The 16658-nt window shown below is 53.8% G+C and overlaps 2 protein-coding genes across 3 annotated transcripts in view; one reads left to right on the top strand and one right to left on the bottom strand.

Moving 5' to 3' along the window:
* Positions 1-2182, bottom strand: part of PPP1R3F (protein phosphatase 1 regulatory subunit 3F) — a 14941-nt gene extending 12759 nt beyond the window's left edge. The window contains exon 1 of one of the 2 annotated variants that reach the window (XM_006213490.3): positions 1053-2182. In XM_006213490.3, the coding sequence (XP_006213552.3) occupies positions 1053-2047 (995 nt within the window). In that variant the 5' untranslated portion in view covers positions 2048-2182. The remainder of the gene's footprint in view (positions 1-1052) is intronic. The other variant, XM_015247296.3, reaches the window with a different exon arrangement.
* Positions 2080-16658, top strand: part of FOXP3 (forkhead box P3) — an 18770-nt gene continuing 4191 nt past the window's right edge. Inside the window, exons 1-10 of the mRNA XM_072956820.1 lie at positions 2080-2191; positions 5307-5343; positions 5503-6131; positions 13704-13935; positions 14449-14553; positions 14638-14776; positions 15184-15271; positions 15341-15445; positions 16281-16368; positions 16561-16641. Of these exons, the coding sequence (XP_072812921.1) occupies positions 6019-6131; positions 13704-13935; positions 14449-14553; positions 14638-14776; positions 15184-15271; positions 15341-15445; positions 16281-16368; positions 16561-16641 (951 nt within the window). The 5' untranslated portion in view covers positions 2080-2191; positions 5307-5343; positions 5503-6018. The remainder of the gene's footprint in view (positions 2192-5306; positions 5344-5502; positions 6132-13703; positions 13936-14448; positions 14554-14637; positions 14777-15183; positions 15272-15340; positions 15446-16280; positions 16369-16560; positions 16642-16658) is intronic.

Here is a 16658-nt window from a genome sequence, read left to right as displayed (position 1 = left end):
CACGTGCATGGAGAATCTACTTATGCCAGGCTAGACTTATGTAATTCCCCCCAAAATCAGGCCTAGCTGCTACCTTGAAGAACTCGTGGCTTGACAGAGAAAACCTAGGAGAATTTTGTATCAGGGCCTCCTGGGGTTAACTGGTTCCTTTTCCCAGGCCCTGAATGCTCACAGGTGGTATAGCAAAAACAAAGGTCAAGAGCTTCCAGTCCAGGCCCACCTGGTTCTGCCTCTGCCAGAGCTACTGCTTCCCTGTGAGAGCAGAGGCTCAGCCACTCAACTCCACAGGAGGTATCAGACTAGAATCAGAGCAAAACAGTCAAGAGAGTGCACAGGCCTCAAGGTCAGACATGGCTGAATGGAAAAAGCCCAGGTGCCATCACTTCCTCAACCAGTTTCTCCCTCTGGAACCCTGGTTTCCTGCTGTCAAATGGGGATCAGATTCCCTGCCACTCACTGGTCCACACTACCATGTCACTGCAGTTCTCTCCACTTCCAGCACACTACCCTTCATTCACACCAGGCTCCTTCCCTGGACCACCTCAGGACCTTTGCGCTTACTATTCTCTCTCCCTAGAACACGCTTGCTCCTGAATGTGTACATAACTGCTCCTCTTTATCATTCAGGACCCAGTTTAAGCGACCCTCCCCAAATCCCCTGCCTAAAGCATCTACTGCCTCCCAAGCTATCCCCTTACTCTTATTTTACTTTCCTCTCTGCAGCTAACCTTTTACCTATATATCTTATCTGCTTGCTGGTTGTTTTTTCAAACTGTCTCTCCTAAGAGCCTGTTATGAACCTTGAGGGCTGGGAAGATGTCTGTCTTGCACAGGGCTTTACAATGGAACTCAATAAATGAATGAATGAAACCCCAATAATTAAAACAGAGACTAGCACATGTTTAATCTCCATTGGCTCTTTGACTAACTGACTGAATACGCCCTCCTCCCTGTCCTGGAGAGCAGGCCTGAGGGGGTTCCTGGGTCAGAATGCTTGTCCTCCATCCTAGACACAGCCCTGCGTTGGCGGAGGTGGCGCTGGCAGACATTACCTGCGCCTCACCGGCTTCATGCAGCTCTTCAGCTGCCTGGCCTCAGCCTCCACAGGACCCTGGCACTCGGGCTGTGGCTCCAGCTGCTGCTGCTGCTGGGGCAGCCCTTCGACATCAGTGGGTGTGGGAGCGGGTGCGATCCGGAGCAGGACTGTGTAGTTGCGGCCGTGGTTGTTGGCCCAGAAAGTGCCCTCGGGGGTCTCATAGCGCACCACGAAGTCCAGGCGCGCCCCATCGCCCGCGCCCTCAGCAAAGGGCAGCTGGAAGGCAAAGCGGTCGGTGCGGCCGCCGTCATCGGGCGAGGAGGCGGACGCCTGGCTGGGGCCCAGGTCAAGGCCCAGATCCAGGATGGGATCTCCTGCTCCTGGTACTCCCGCTCCTGCCCCCGGCGGGCTGCGCGGGACGTAGCGCGCTGGGTGGTCGCAGAAGGAAGCCCAGCCGTCGTGTGAGGCCCGCACGTGCACCGCCTTCTCGAAGGAACGGTTCAGCACGCGGACCAACCCGCGCACCACCGGCGGGCGTCCCCCAGGCACCCACACCCCGGCACCCCCAGGGACCGCTCCGGGAGGCGGCAGCAGCGCCTCCAGCTCCACCATGACGCGCCCCAAGCGCTCCAAACGGCCCAGCGCGGGCGGCAGCGAAAATGTGGGCACCAGGTAAAACCCCCCGCCAGCGGGGACGGGGCACAGCGGCGAGGGCTCAGGGCAAGTCTCCTCTTCCTCCTCTCCTTCATCCCCATCCTCGCCATCGTCGTCCTCGTCAGCCCCGCCGCCGTCGCCATCTTGCCCGGCCGCCGCCGCCATCTTGCCCGCCCCAGGCCCGCCCCACGGCCGGTAGCGGCGCAGCTGCGCCAGCGGCAGCCCCAGGGCCTCGTCGGCGAACAGCACCCTCCGCGGGGCCACCGCTGCCTCGACTGAGGTGCGGGGCTCACCCGCGGCCGGCGAGGGGGGCGCAGGATGCCGCAGCGGGGGCTCCACAGGGGCCGTGCGCGCCATATCGGCGGCGGCGGCGGCGGCGGCACCGACGGCACCGGCGGCGGGACCGGCGGGGGCAGGGCCTGAAGGGGCTTGCAGCCAATAGGAAGGCCAGCGCCGGGTGGGTACGACTCACGGGGGGCGTAGGCGGCGAGACGAAGACAGGTATAGTGGAGAGCCAATGAGGAGCCGCGCACGCGTGACGTAGGTGGTGAAGCAAGTGCAGGGGAAGCACGCAGCCAATAGGGATGCCCGAGAGTGGGCGGTGTAGGAGGCGGGATGATCGGGGAATCAATGGGGGGGGCCTGAAGTGGGGGTGGTGCGGGGTCCGGGATGAAGAGAGCAGGCGCAGGATAGCTAATTGGGGAAGCGGGATAAGGAGCGACGTGTGGGCGGCGGGGAAAATGGAATGGCTACAGGCGATAGGGGCAGCAGGTAGCGAACGGAGAGGCCAGAAAAGTCGGAAATCCGTAGGTTGCTTAGGTAGTGGGATGGAAGATAGAGATAGCGAACAGCCAATGGGAAGCCGCGCACCGGTGGCGTAGGGATGACGATAATGGCTGTAGCAAACCAACGAGGAGTCTTTTCAGTGTGCACTGCACCTTCAAGGGGCGGGCCGTGGTGGGGCTAACCAATACGGAAACTAGAAGATGACCCAGAGGTGGTGTGTGCGAGGCTTTGGAGGCGGGACTGGAGGGGAAGAGCCAATGGGGTGGGCGATGTAGGCGGGAGCGAGGAAGAGAGACGGTGGATAGCCAATGGGCGAGCCAGAGTGAAGGCAGTTGAGCCTTCAAAGGGCAGTGCTAGAACGGGATGAACCAATGCCGAAGCCACAAAGTGTAGCGGGACGGAAGTACATGGAGGCGGGACGGCGAAGAGCAGAGCCAACCGGGGTGTTGTAGGTGGTGTGAAAGAGGGGATGAGCAGCCAATAAGTAGGCCAGAGAAGAGGGTGCGTAGGCCTTCTGGGCTGCAGGTTGGTAGGGCCGCAGAACCGTAGAATGCAGGCAGCCCTTGGGAAGAGTATTCCTCTCGTGGATTGATTTACCTTCTCCTTAACACTCCGTGACTCCCCATTACCCCAGGGCTGTGAATGCCAGGGCCCCTGAAGACCTAGACTGCATCCTAGTTTCAGATCTAAGAAAGCAGAACGGACTGTTCTGTCACAGTACTGCCCACTTCGGAGCCTTTGCTTGAGTGGTACTAGTGCCAAGAATGCCCCTGATTTTCATCCTCAGAGTTCTTCAAGACTTGGCACCATTGTTGAATGAATGGCCAAATGAGAAATGGAGCTTTTATGGAAGATTAGCTTTTTCTAACTCGAGCTCAGCAAAACACGGAGCACGACTGTATGCAGCAGGTTGGGCATGTTGGCGGACATTGACTAACGTAAACCCAAATCAAAGCCCTATCTTTCTTGTGTGACTCAAACTCTACACCCGACAGTGGCCTCACCTCCCTTCTTTCTGTCCCCAGCCTCTGCTCTTACTACTCCCTCTCCCAAGAGTGCTGCTTCTGCTTCCTCATCTAGTGAACTCCTTTTACTCCTTTTCCATTCTCACTTTGAGATCCCGCCTCCTGTGGGAATGGAATTGTAGCTTGTGTCCGCTTAACATGGCCATTCATTCATTCCCCCCTCCATCCTGGGAGGATTTTCAGAACACCTACTGTATGCAAGGTTCTAACTCACAGCATCCGTAGGAGGGAGGCAGTTTCTCCAGCAGGCTCCCCTCCTTAGGTCTCAGTGTCCAGGATGGGGTCGTGGGTCAGGAACCAATACATTTAGTTGCAAGTAACAGGGGAAAAAGCCCACAAAATAATGTGGGCTTAAACAAGATAGAACTTTATTTGTTCTCACCTACAAGTTCAAGCTGTTAAGTAGTACAGGGACTCCTTCCTGCCCGTAGATCCTGTCCTGGTCTGGCCCCAAGACTCTCATCCTTCAACAAATCCTGTCAGCTCTCCATTTATTTCCCAAATATACCATCTCCTGGCCCCATCCACTGCCAGCACCTTCATCAGTCACCTGGACTATTGCTGTAGCCTCCCTTTCAGTGGTCCCCTGCTTCCATCCTCACTCCAGCAATCAGAGGGATCCTGTGAAATCCTGAAACGGTTCACGTCTCTCCCTTGCTCACAACCCTCCCGTGACCTCCTACTCACTCAGAGTAAATCCAAAGTCCTTACCATGAGCTACAAGGTCCCACATGGTTTTTAACACCTCCCAGCCTCCTCTCTGACCTCAGTTCCTACCCCTCTTCCTTTTGCTCACACCATTCTAAGCACACCAACCTCCTTCATAGACCTTGAGCAAATTAGGCTCACTCCTACCTCAGGACCTTTGCACTGCCTGTTTCCTCAAAATTACTCAGAAGAATTATGCTTCCCTCCCTCACCTCCTTCAAGTCTTTATCAAAGGCCCCCTTCTCTGGGGACTTTCACCAACCTCTCTGTTTAATCCTGCCCACTTTCCCCCAGAAGCCTCCCACATGAGAGGATATAGTCCAGTGCAGAGAGAAGGTGGTGACCTCTGGTCCCTCTCTGCCCACCCGATGCCTCAGCCCTCACTTTGCAAAGGTCCTGGCTCTAAGCATCATCAGCATCACTTCTCTCACACCCCAGACCCCTCTCTAATGGCCTTCTGGGACTCTGTGGGCTACCACCCTCGTTCAGCTTTCCTCCTCTTCTCTGGCCAGTCCTCTCATGGAGCGAGTGACAGTAAGGGAGAGATGGTTTGGGGAGATGTAGCCCACACCTCTGACCCCGAAAGAGAAAACCAGCCCCTGCTCTCAGGAGGGAGCAGGTCCTGGAGTAGGGAATGGGGCCTCGGCTTCTAGAACTGGCCTGGTTTATAGTCACAGGAGATGGGTAGGGAACATTCAGATGCAAGTCCACAGGGAGCAAGGGGTCATTAATCAACCTCAGGGATATCCCTAAAGTCCGCTCCCCAGGACTCCTTCCTGACAAGCATGCTCCTCATGCCCTCTCTGGCTCCCAATGACAGGCCACATCTGTTAAGCCCCTGCTATACGCAGGGTCCCTGCAGGCCTCCAGTGTGAGATCTCACCCACCTTGGTGCCTCCCTGGATGCCCGGCACACACAGGTCATCTTTTGGTCTCAGACATGTCCCACCAACTCTGAAGCCTCAAGCAGTGAAAGTTTTGTTTTGAACTAATGGTAGGGAGGGTTGGGTTTTTTTTTTTTATTGTTGTTGTTGGCTGATTTTTTTTAGGTCTTTTTTTTTTCTATTCACCTTTTTTTTTTTCTTGTCTTCACAAAGCCAGGCCACCAGGCCCCCTCTGGGCTTTTCCAGAAAGGTGAGTCTGAGTTGAGCAAAGAAGTTCTCTTTCTTTCAAGGATTTGGGAGGTTGGCGGGGAGGAAAAGAGGCAAAGGGGCAAAGGGGCAAAGGGGTGGGTCTCGACCACTAGGTTTATACCATGTGAGCCAAAAGCTGTTTCCAATTTCTCTTTCCCAGGCCTGAAGCCAGTCTTGCAGAGGGGTTGGAGTGGACGTTGGATGACGGAACCCTGGGCCACGCGGGGTCCTGGAGAGCCAAGAGCTGGAAGTATCAGCCATGGCCTACCAGGAGAAGCCCCTGGGGGCTGGTCTCCCGTGTTGGTTGGTTGCAGGGGGTGCCCGCTGAGGTGCGGAAACGCAGCCTCCAGTTCTTGGACAACCTTAAAGCTTCAAGTCCCCAGAAGACTCTCCAAATCACAGAAGCTCCTACTGCATCTGAGAATTTAAAACCTGAGACCATTGAGCTCAAGGAAACCCAAGGGTTTCAAAGCCCAGCACCTGTGGAATGCAAGGCCCTATCCGCCAGCTCTGTGATCTTGGGCAAGTTGCCCGACTACTTCGCGCCTCCGTTTTCCTCATCTGTATGACGGCCATGATGACGAGATGGACCTCCAAGGGATGTGATGAGGACCGAACACAATCGACTGTGAGCAGTGTTCAGCGCTGTGTCTAGCACATGGAAAATTCGAGATAAATGTCAGCTCCAGGGACTATGGCGGACACTTGGACTCCTAAATCCTTCGGAACTGGGATTTTTTTGAAGCAGAAAATCACAGAGGCTGGGGCCTCAGGAAGCATCAGGCCGAGGTGTCCCTTACCATGAGAGGGTTGTGATCCAAATGGGCCTCTGGGCTTTGTGAAGATGGAGGCATTAATACTGGGGCCTTGTTGGGACCTTCCCTATAGATGAGCATCTAGGTCAGAGATCTCAGTCCCTAAGATGTGATGAGGCAAGACTTTTCTCTCTTTCCTCACTCAGGGATGCACAGTGGGTTCTGGGAGCCAGTGATTCTCAGACTCTTGGATTCTGTGAATTGTGGAGGGTAGGGAGGGACTCTCTGCTTTTTTCTTCATGAAGTAACTTCCATGCCCCTTCCTTGGGAAGATGAGTTGCAAGAGTTTTCCAGAGCTCCTGATCCCTGGGCAGTGAGAGCATGACAACCATACTGATTCCACCTGAGGGGAAACTGAGGTCCAGAGCAGAGCAAGGCCTCTGGAAACCCAGCCCTATACCGTTTCTTTTCCTGGCATTTCCCATCCACACATAGCATCTCAGTTCCTCTCTTCCTTTCCCTAGGGACCCTCAAATATCCTCTCACTCACAGACTGGTATTTCTGCCTGCCTGGGTTGCCCCTGTGATTTATTTGAGTTCTTTTTCTCTTTTTTTTTCTAACTCTACACACTTTTGTTTAAAAAACTGTGGTTTCTCACGAGCCCTGTTATCTCATTGATACCTCTCACCTCTGTAGTGAGGGGAAGAAATCATATTTTCAGATGACTCGTAAAGGGCAAAGAAAAAACCCAAAATTTCAAAATTTCCGTTTAAGTCTCATAATCAAGAAGAGGAGAAACAGAGCGAGAGAGAGAGAGCGAGAGAGCAAAAACGATGAGAACCCCCCCCACCCCGTGATTATCAGCATACACACTCATCGAAAAAAAAATTGGATTATTAGAAGAGAGAGGTCTGTGGCTTCCACACCGTGGTTTTTCTTCTCAGTATAAAAGCAAAGTTGTTTTTGATATGTGACAGTTTCCCACAAGCCGGGCTGATCCTTTTCTGTCAGTCCACTTCGCCGAGGTGAGTGTCCCCGCTCTCCCCTACCAGATAATGGGTCCAGCAGAAGAGACGACAGTGAGGTAGGCACTGGGGGGTCAGGGGCCCTCCGGGACAGTCAAGAGATGCACACAGCGACCGCGGTCCTGGTCAGGTAAGGTATTTTTTACAATACTAATAGTAATAGCAAAGGCCAGAGGACGGATGGGTAAAGTACTTCATTAACGCTTGGGCAGAGGCAAAGATAAGCAAATGGATCCATGTGTGGATGGGTAGGATTTTTAAAATATATCAACTGCCAGTCTTTGTGAATCGCAGAGCTTTGAACGACTTGAAACACTGTACAGGTGTAAGTGGAAATTTCAGCTATGTCTCTCACATCTCTTGGGCTGTGGTCTCTCTCGAGACCTCCCATCCCTCTCTGTCTCACTCTTTTCATGTTTCTCTGCCCCTCTCTTTCTCTGTTTCCCTGGCACACAGATTCTCCATCTCTCTATCTTTCTCTGGCTCTGACTGTCTTCCCTGCCGCTGTCTCCTCCATCTTGACCGCACTCCATCTGTCTCCTTTCCTCCGTCTCTCCCACTGCCTCTCCTGCTCACTCGTCTTACCTTCCCTCTGCCTGCCTTCCCCCAACCCACCCCCCAGCATCCAGCACAGAGCTTTGTACAGTTGGCGCTTAATAATAGTGTGTTGAGTAATGACGAGGAGGACACTTACATCTTACAAGAATGAACATCAGTTCTGTTTACCCCCATCAAAGGAGGATTGTGGGCTGTCTAGTCAGGCTGAACCCTTAACTGAACTTGTGCTTGTACCACATGAGAGGAGACCCTCCTGAGGGGACACCTCACGCCATTGTCAATCATGGTTAGTTAAGCTGTGGGTCCTCCCCTCAGGACCTTGGTGGGGTGGGGGCGGCCAGGATCCATGTCCAGGAACAGAGCAGACCATTCAGGGCTGAGGTAACCCCATCTCTGCAGGCTTAGAAAGTGCTCACTGAGTTTTAACTGTTAGTCTTTTTTAACCAAATTAGAATCATGCTATCTAGCGATCTGTTGGTTTTGTTTCTGCTGTATTCAGTGAATAGGAGCAGTTTTGTAGATCACTGAAAAATGTTTCAACATATGATCTTCCATAACTGTCCAGACCGTCCTCACATTGATACGAACCATGACTGGTTTGACCAAGTGCTGATTTTTGGACATTCAGGTTGTTTCTAGTTTTTCCCCATAATCATCCCTGATTAGTTCCCCAGATTCCTGCAAAACCAGTGGCTAGGGCACAGAATTTGTGCATTTTTAAGGTTTCTGACCCTCTCTGCAAATTGTTCTTCCAAAAGGTTGTCCTGTTTTATGCTCCCTCTACTCAAGCTAACTGTGGGTGGGTATTACCATTTTTTAATCCTTTCTCAACATAGCAGGTAAGAAAAAATATTACCATGTTGTTGAAATTTGCATCCTTTGATTACTTACACTGTTTATTGACCATTTGTGCTTTTTTTTATTATTTTAGTTGTCTGGTCATGTCTTTAGTCCTAATCAGGTGTTCATCTTTTTTTATTGATTGATTTGTCACAACACTTTATATAAAAGGATATTAGCCTTCCATCAGCCATACATAGATAGCAAATATTTTCTCTCAAGTCATCATTTGCTGAAGTTGTTTTTCTCTTTGTTTATGCTGTTTTGCGATGCTTATGGTGTTTTTATATTGTCAAAGAGGTTAATCTTTTCTTCTGTGGTTACTGTCTCTGGTTTTGTGCTTAGAAAGTCCTTTCCCACTTGAAAATGAGATAAATGTTCACCTCTGTTGGCTTCTTTTGTCTTTTATGGCTTCATTTTTTCCATTACTATAGAGGTTAAGAGTGTGGGTACTGGAGCCAGACTGTCTGGGACAAACCCAGCCTCACCCCAAGCAATCTGTGTGATTTTTAGCCAGGCATTTAACCTCTCTGTACCTCCATTTCCTCATATGTACTGTGATGGTTATAATAGTACCAACTTCAAAGGGTGGTTGTGAGAATTAAATCTATCAGCCTTGTTAAATGCTTAGCATAGGGCCTGGCATACAATAAACCCAAGATCAATATTAGATATTATTATTTATCTCTTTAATGGATCTCGAATTTATTTTAGGGCAGGTGATGATGGTGAAACTGGGCAGGGAGGGGGTTGGGGAAATGGACTATATTAGTCATGAACTTAATTTTCCTCTTAATTATCCCAGAAACATTTGTTAAACAAGCTCTCCTCCAGCATCTACCAGTTTGCAATGCCACGCTCATCACAAATTCGATTCCCTCTGGATGTTGGTCTGTATCTGAGTTTTTCTATTCCGTTCTGTTCCTCGGTGTCTGTTCTGGTACTGGGGCCATAGTGCCTTGCTGATTGTCACTTTTCAATACTATGCAGGACACAGCCAGGGGTCCTGGCGTCTTGCCCTCAGTTAGTCTTCACTATTTCAGGCAGCATCAGCTCCTCCAACAACTGTTCTTATTTGGAGCATCTTTCTCTCCATCTCTCTCTCTCTTTCTGTCCCCCTCCACCTCCCCGTCTCTCTATCTCTCTCCCCATATCCCTGTATTGTTTCTATCTCTCTTGTTTTTTGTTTCTCTCACTTCTGTCTCCCTCTTTGTGTGTCCTTCTAGGACTTTCTGTTCCTATGGGCCCCTCCCCACTCCTCGCTGTCTCTCCTCTCCACATCTCTGTGTCTGTCGTTCTCTTTGTCTCTCTCTGTCCCACCTCGTGTCCCTCCCATCTCTCTCTGTATCTCTTGTTCTCTGTGTCTCTCTGTTTCCCAATGTCTGTCTAGCTCTACTTCTGTCTCTCAGCCAGTCCTCTGGGTAGAGAGGCAGTGGTCAAATCAGAGCCCTGCTGACACCTAACACCTCACCTGGACACATGACAGAAGGTCCTTGGCCTTCACCTGCTCCATATCTCTCCCCTTCCCAGCGTACAGAGGAGCAAATTGAGGCCAGGAGATGGGCGGGAGGCCCTCTCCGAAAGCCTCACAGAGATGCAGTGGCAGATTTGAGACCCACGCTCAGATCTCAGGACTCTCTGTGGGGCCCTGGCTCTGGCTCTCTTCTCTGCTGTGGGTCTCAGTTTACCCCTTGGCACCTATGAGGCGGGCAGGGGGCCCTGGGCTTCGCCCCCTCTACTGCTGCTGTTCCCCCTTCTGCCTTCTTCCAGGTTGGACCCTCATGGTCACAGTGTGGGTCCAGTCTCACAAGAGCGAGGCTGGGTGGGATCCCAGGGCCCCATGGGTTAGGAGGCCTCGTGGCCAGAGGGTGGTGGTATTGGAGGGACAGAAGTCAGTCTTTCTGTGAGTCTGGCTGTGGACAGAGATCAGCCATGTCCCCAGAGTTGGCACTGGTCCCTGGGAACCTCTATCTGGGGGCCCCTCCAGAGAGCCTGGTGGTGGGCTCTGTACTGGCAAAAGTCAGGGCTCTGCCTGCTCCCGCCATGAGGCATGAGTCAAAGGTCCATCGGCCTCAGTGTCCCCTTCCTTCCCTTTTCATCTCTGGCAGAGTGACTGGAGTCTGGGAGTGCTGTCCCCAAATGAACAGGGAGACTGAGGTCCAGCAGGGGTCCATCTACCAATCACGGACAATTTGTTAAGCATTTCATGTACATGATCTTGGGGAGATGGGTACTATTTTTGTCCCAGTTTACATATGAGCCTGAGGAGAGTTATAGCGAGTTAGTGTCAGCAGCTGGCCCCGGGCTAGGGGAACAGAGGGGCTGATTCTAGAAGACCCTCCTGGCGCCACAGAACTTAAGAGGGAAGCTGAGGGGAGGCTTCCTGCAATTCCAGGCCTGGTGAGCGGGAGGCACTCTGAAGTCGTGAGCTTCCTCTCCTTTGGGAAGTTTTGGCAAGTTTGGACACCAGGGACATTGGCCTTCCCATACTGAGAAGTCAGACCTGTGGATCCCACAGAGTCTGTGGGTTTGAGATTCTGAGGTCCTTTGAATCAAAAAATGATGTTCAACGATTCTCAGGTTCTCGGCATAGTATCGTTTGGAGACTCTGAGGGGCCCAATCTCTGTGAGGTCTGCATGGCGCTCCCCAAACATCAAACCTTGAGCCTCTCCATGGCCCCAGAAGGGCCAAGTTAGACCCAGGGCCCAGGGCTTGTCATGGCGGCCAGATGGACGTCATTCACCACATCCGCCAGCACCCACATCACCCCACCTGGGCCAAGCTGGCTGCAGGATGGGACGGCCAATTCTCGGAACGAAACCCGTGGGGTGGGGTATCTGCCCCCTTCTCTTCCTCCTTGGTACCGATGAAGCCCAGCGCATCCGGCCGCCATGACGTCAATGGCGGAAATATCTGGGGAAGTCGGGGGCTGTGACAACAGGGCCCAGATGCAGACCCCGATATGAAAACACAATCTGTGTCCCAGAAACATCCTCCATGTAGCTTCTGAGAAACAGTCAGAAAGGGACGCCCCAACAGACAGTGCAGGAAGCCGGCTGCCCAGCCTGGCCCTCCAGGTCGCCCACCACCAGACAGACCATATCCATGGCCCCTTTCTGAGAATGTATCTATGCTGCCCTGAATCAGGCTGCTCCAGATGTGTCTGGGGAGGTGATTTCTTATAAGCTCTGGCCAAGGGTCCAGGCAGCTTGAGAAGTGACCACAGACCAGCCGTGTGGGCCAGGCCAGAGTGGTGGCAGCCACTCATCCACTAAAATTGGTATTAGTTTGCTCAGGTCTTCCGTAACAAAGTCCCACAAACTGTGGGGGCTTAAACAACAGTAAGGTATTGTCTCATAGTTCGGGAGGCCAGAAGGCCAAGATCAAGGTGTTGGCAGAGTTGGTTCTGTGTAGGGCTACAGTGGGGGAATCTGTTCGGGCCTCTCTCCTAGCTTCGGGTGGTTTGCTGGCAATCTTTGGCATTCCTTGGCTTGTACAAGCACCACCCTGATCTCTGCCTGCCTTCATCCACTCACTTGCTCACCTCTTTGTGGTCACCAACATTCTCTCCTGCCCGTGTTCTGAGCCTCCCTAGACCCAGGCTCCTGATTCTCACACAGTAATGTCCTAGACCCTACCCTACCCTGTAACCCTAGAGACTAAGGGTTTAATACCTGGATTCTCACCCACACCTCCCTCAGCACCAGAGCTCTGACAGCCCCCATGAGCCGACAGCAAAGAAAAGAAGGAACAACTGCTCCCTCAGAACCCCTCCTTGTACCACCCCCAGGCTGCTGTCGGCAGCTGTGTGCCCAACTCAGTGTTGTGGGGTGCAGTAAGGAGACACACACACACACACTTTCTGGAGAAAGAAGTAGAGCTTTCAAGTCACCATGGGACTGGAGAATGCTGCACCTGGGTGTCCCTTCAGTAGAATGGAGGTTGGACTAGACAGTCCCTTCCAGCTCTGGCTTCGTCTCAGACTGGGAATCACAGGATTCCCAGAAACCAAGGCCCTGCCGATCGGGGAGTGTAAGGTTCTGGAACCATTTTAGAGGGCTTTCTGGATAGGGCTGGGGGAGGAGAAGAGGAGAAGGAGCAGGCATTCCAGGCAGGTGGAACAGCAAAGTAGACTTGGAGACAGGCTTGGAGAGCAGAGATTGGGGTACACCCTGGTGAGGGTTGAGTTGAGGAGCTCCCTTGGGCCCTGGCTCAAGAGAGCCCATCTCTTCTCCTCTCTGGCACCTGCCCTGCCAGCTCTGTGCAACGAAGGAGCCCAGACATGATCAGACCTGGCCCATCTGAGCTCGACTCCTCTACTCGGCTTCTGCCCAGCATTGCCACTTGCATGTCTAATACCAGACCTCATGTCCATCCACACCATCACCCCAACCCTACCCCCATCTCCTCCATCTCAGTTAATGTCAGCTCTGTCCTCCCAGCTGCCCAGGCGAATACCCAGAAGACACCTTGACCCTCCTTCTCCCACTCCCCACATCCAAGCAGCCAGCAAATTCTCCTGACTCCACCCTCAAAACATTATTCAGAATCCAACCACTTCTCACCCTCACCACTGCCACCATCCTGGTCTAGACTGTCACTAGCCTGGACTATTGCAGTAGCCTCCTCACTAGTCCCCCTGCTTCTGCCCTCACCTTCCTAGAGTCTGCCCCTCTCACAGCAGCCAGAGCGAACTTTTGAGCCCATGCCCACCATCCACTCCCAGATATGCCCAAGTCACTGGAGTAAAATAATTCTCCCAGCAAAAAATCAGACCAGACCCAGTGGGATCAGTGAAGATTGTGTGGACTGTTCTGGGTTCAGGGAGGACAGGAGGGCTGAGGCTCGAAGACGACCACTCAAGTGCTGACACCTACACTGGTGGAGGTCCAGAAAACCACCCTGAATCCCCCATCACCCTTGAGGAGGACACATTCTCACCAGGGCTGTGCCAGCATGCTCTGGGGCCATGCAGATCTGCACACCTGTGTTCCTGACACCAATGTGTGTGTGCATGTGCACCATGAGCTGGGGTGTGACCAGAGCTGGGGTCCCTTGGGGACATGCACAAATGCCTGCTCTGACCAGAGTGGGCATCCATGTGGTTCCAGTGGTTGAGTATTTCACATACCCCACCCCTCCCCAGCGCATGTCTAATTCCTTCCCTCTGTGTCCCCACAGCCTGCCCTTGGACAAGGACCCAATGCCCAACCCCAGGCCAGCCAAGCCCTTGGCCCCTTCCTTGGTGCTCGGCCCATCACCAGGAGCCTCACCCAGCTGGAGGGCTGCACCCAAGGCCCCAGACCAGCTGGGAGCCAAGGGCCCGGGGACAACCTTCCAGGGCCGGGACCTCAGAGGGGGGGCCCACGCCTCCTCTTCCTCCTTGAACCCCATGCCACCATCGCAGCTGCAGGTGAGGCCTAGGGCCCAAGATGGGGCAGGCAGGGTGGGGTACCTGGGTGTACAGGTGCCGACCTTTACTGTGGCACTGGGCGGGGGGCCCAGCTGGAGCACAGGAAGTGGTTTTCTGGGTCCCAGGCAAGTCTGTGACTTATGCAGATGTCGTGGGGCCAAGAAAGTCCCCACTTAACAGGTCTCAGAGATTCAAGGCTCTCCCCGATCTCCCGATCCCTGTCTCAGGAGAGGAGACCCTATCATGGTCCCATGGGCAGATCCATGTGTGTCTCCATCCCCATGTGACAGAGGCAAGGGAGGTGAGGTGACAGGGTGGAGGCCAGCTTTGCCACTTATTGGCTGTCTGACCTTGAAAAAGTCACCTGATCTCCCTAAGCCTCAGTTTCCACATATGTAAAATGGGGATGGTCACAGCATTTAGCAGCAGGGTTGTGGTGAGGAGTCTATGAGTTAGATGTGTAGAACAGTGAGGGTGAGAATGACATGTCACCTGCCTGCCTTCTCTCCCCAGCTGCCCACAGTCCCCCTTGTCATGGTGGCACCCTCCGGAACACGGCTGGGTCCCTCTCCCCACCTGCAGGCACTCCTCCAGGACAGGCCACACTTTGTGCATCAGGTACCAACCTGGAATGGGCTGGGAGGAGGGAGCAGGTGGGAGAACTGGAGAGGGACCAGGCTGAACCAGGTCCCCTCCCCTTAGCTCTCAACAGTGGATGCCCATGCCCGGACCCCCGTGCTGCAGGTGCGCCCACTGGACAGCCCAGCTATGATCAGCCTCCCGCCACCCACTGCTGCTACTGGGGTCTTCTCCCTCAAGGCCCGGCCTGGCCTGCCACCTGGTAACACTGTACCCCACAGCTCCACAGAACCCCCGAGCCCCCACTCCTTGAATGTGAGCAGTGTGGGCTGCTGAATCGCGGCCCCCAGGGAAGTCAGAGGTGTCAGGTCTTATCATCTTGGAAACTCCAACCTCTAAAAAAAGTGTCAGGCTCAGAACCTTGAAGACGCAGAATGTCAAAATCACGGAACCACAGATCTTTGCAAAGTTAGTCGAAATGTCAGCACTTGTGAGAGGCAGTCTTTGAGCTGCTCCACCAGAAACCTTGGATGTTAGGGACCACAGAGCCCCCTGGGAGTCTGGACCTGCAATACTCAGGAAGAGGAGAAGCTCCAAATGGGAGGCCTTGTGGGCCAAGCTCCAGAGCTTGGCCCCCAGTCTCCAGAGGTGCCCTGTCCCCACCTGCAGGGATCAACGTGACCAGCCTGGAGTGGGTGTCCAGGGAGCCAGCACTGCTCTGTGCCTTCCCAAGCCCCAGTGTGCCCAGGAAGGACAGGTCAGTGTGCAGGGCTGGGAAGGCCCCTTGCCCTGCCGTCCCCTGCCCTGACATCCTTTGTCCCCCCAGCACCCTTTCGACTGTGCCCCAGGGCGCCTACTCACTGCTGGCAAATGGTGTCTGCAAGTGGCCCGGATGCGAGAAGGTCTTCGAGGAGCCAGAGGACTTCCTCAAGTGAGTGGGCCAGGCCCGTTCCAGTCTGGGGGTGGGGGGGCCGGTTTGGGGGAGGAGGTCTGGGTTGCAGGTGTTAGTTCAGGGGGTTCAGATCCTGGCTCTCTCACTCACTGGCTCTGTGACCTTGGGCAAGTGACTTAGCTTCTCTGAGCCTTGGTTTCCTCATCTGTCTAACAGGGCATCATAATAGAGATGTGTGCTGTTATTTACCTCCATTTTACAGACAAAGAAACTGAGGCCAAAGAGGTTAAGTGTCTTGATTCCAGATCATCCAGTTCCTGAGTGACAGCCAGGCTCCGGAATCCACACTCCCTACCTGCTTTGCCCTGCTACCCAGCATGCCAACACACCAGCCTGACTTTATTGATTCCTCCAACTCCCAGCCCCTCTCAATGGCTGTTGCTACCTCCCCTCAGCCGTATCTCTCTCTCTCTCTCTCTCTCTCTCTCTCTCTCACACACACACACACACACTTTCTCCAACCTTACCCAACTATCAGTGGCAATTCAATACATCCTGTCCTCTTCACAACCAGGCCTTCGCACAGGCTGTCCCCTCCACCTGGAATGCCTTTCCTGCTCTCACTGACCTGGCCTGCTCTCAGCTCACCACCCTTCCAACATCATCGCCAGCACCCTGGCCATGCAGTAGATGCCAAGTAGCATATGTTGAAGAAAGGACAGGTGTGAGAGGGAGACTGAGGGAGAAAGAGGCAAGCGAGGCTTAGCCTCCAAGGGTCCACCTCTCAGAGGGTCTGAGCCCTCCCCACTTGGAATGTTGAGCCCAGAGGCCAGGCTCGCCCTGGTCACCTTCATGGACTCTTCCCCTTACCCAGGCACTGCCAGGCAGACCACCTCCTGGATGAGAAGGGCAGGGCTCAGTGTCTTCTCCAGAGGGAGGTGGTGCAGTCTCTGGAGCAACAGGTGACTTGGGGTAGGGGGTGCGGTGCAGGGTGGGGTAGTGGTGGGTGAACCTTATGTCCATCCCGTGCATGGAGCTGGGGCTGGCATGAAAGAAGGAAGGGGGCAGGGCACTCCCAGGGAAGACCACAGTCTGGGCAAAGATGTGGCGGAGAAAGACCAGGTTGAGGCCTCACTCTGTGCCTGTCCTCACAGCTGGTGCTGGAGAAGGAGAAGCTAGGTGCTATGCAGGCCCACCTGGCTGGGAAGATGGCCACAACCAAGGCTCCATCTGCGGTGAGCTACCCCAGACC

Source organism: Vicugna pacos, chromosome X, assembly GCF_048564905.1.
Source record: "Vicugna pacos chromosome X, VicPac4, whole genome shotgun sequence".
NCBI lineage: Eukaryota > Metazoa > Chordata > Mammalia > Artiodactyla > Camelidae > Vicugna > Vicugna pacos.
This window is presented reverse-complemented; position numbering and strand designations above follow the sequence as displayed.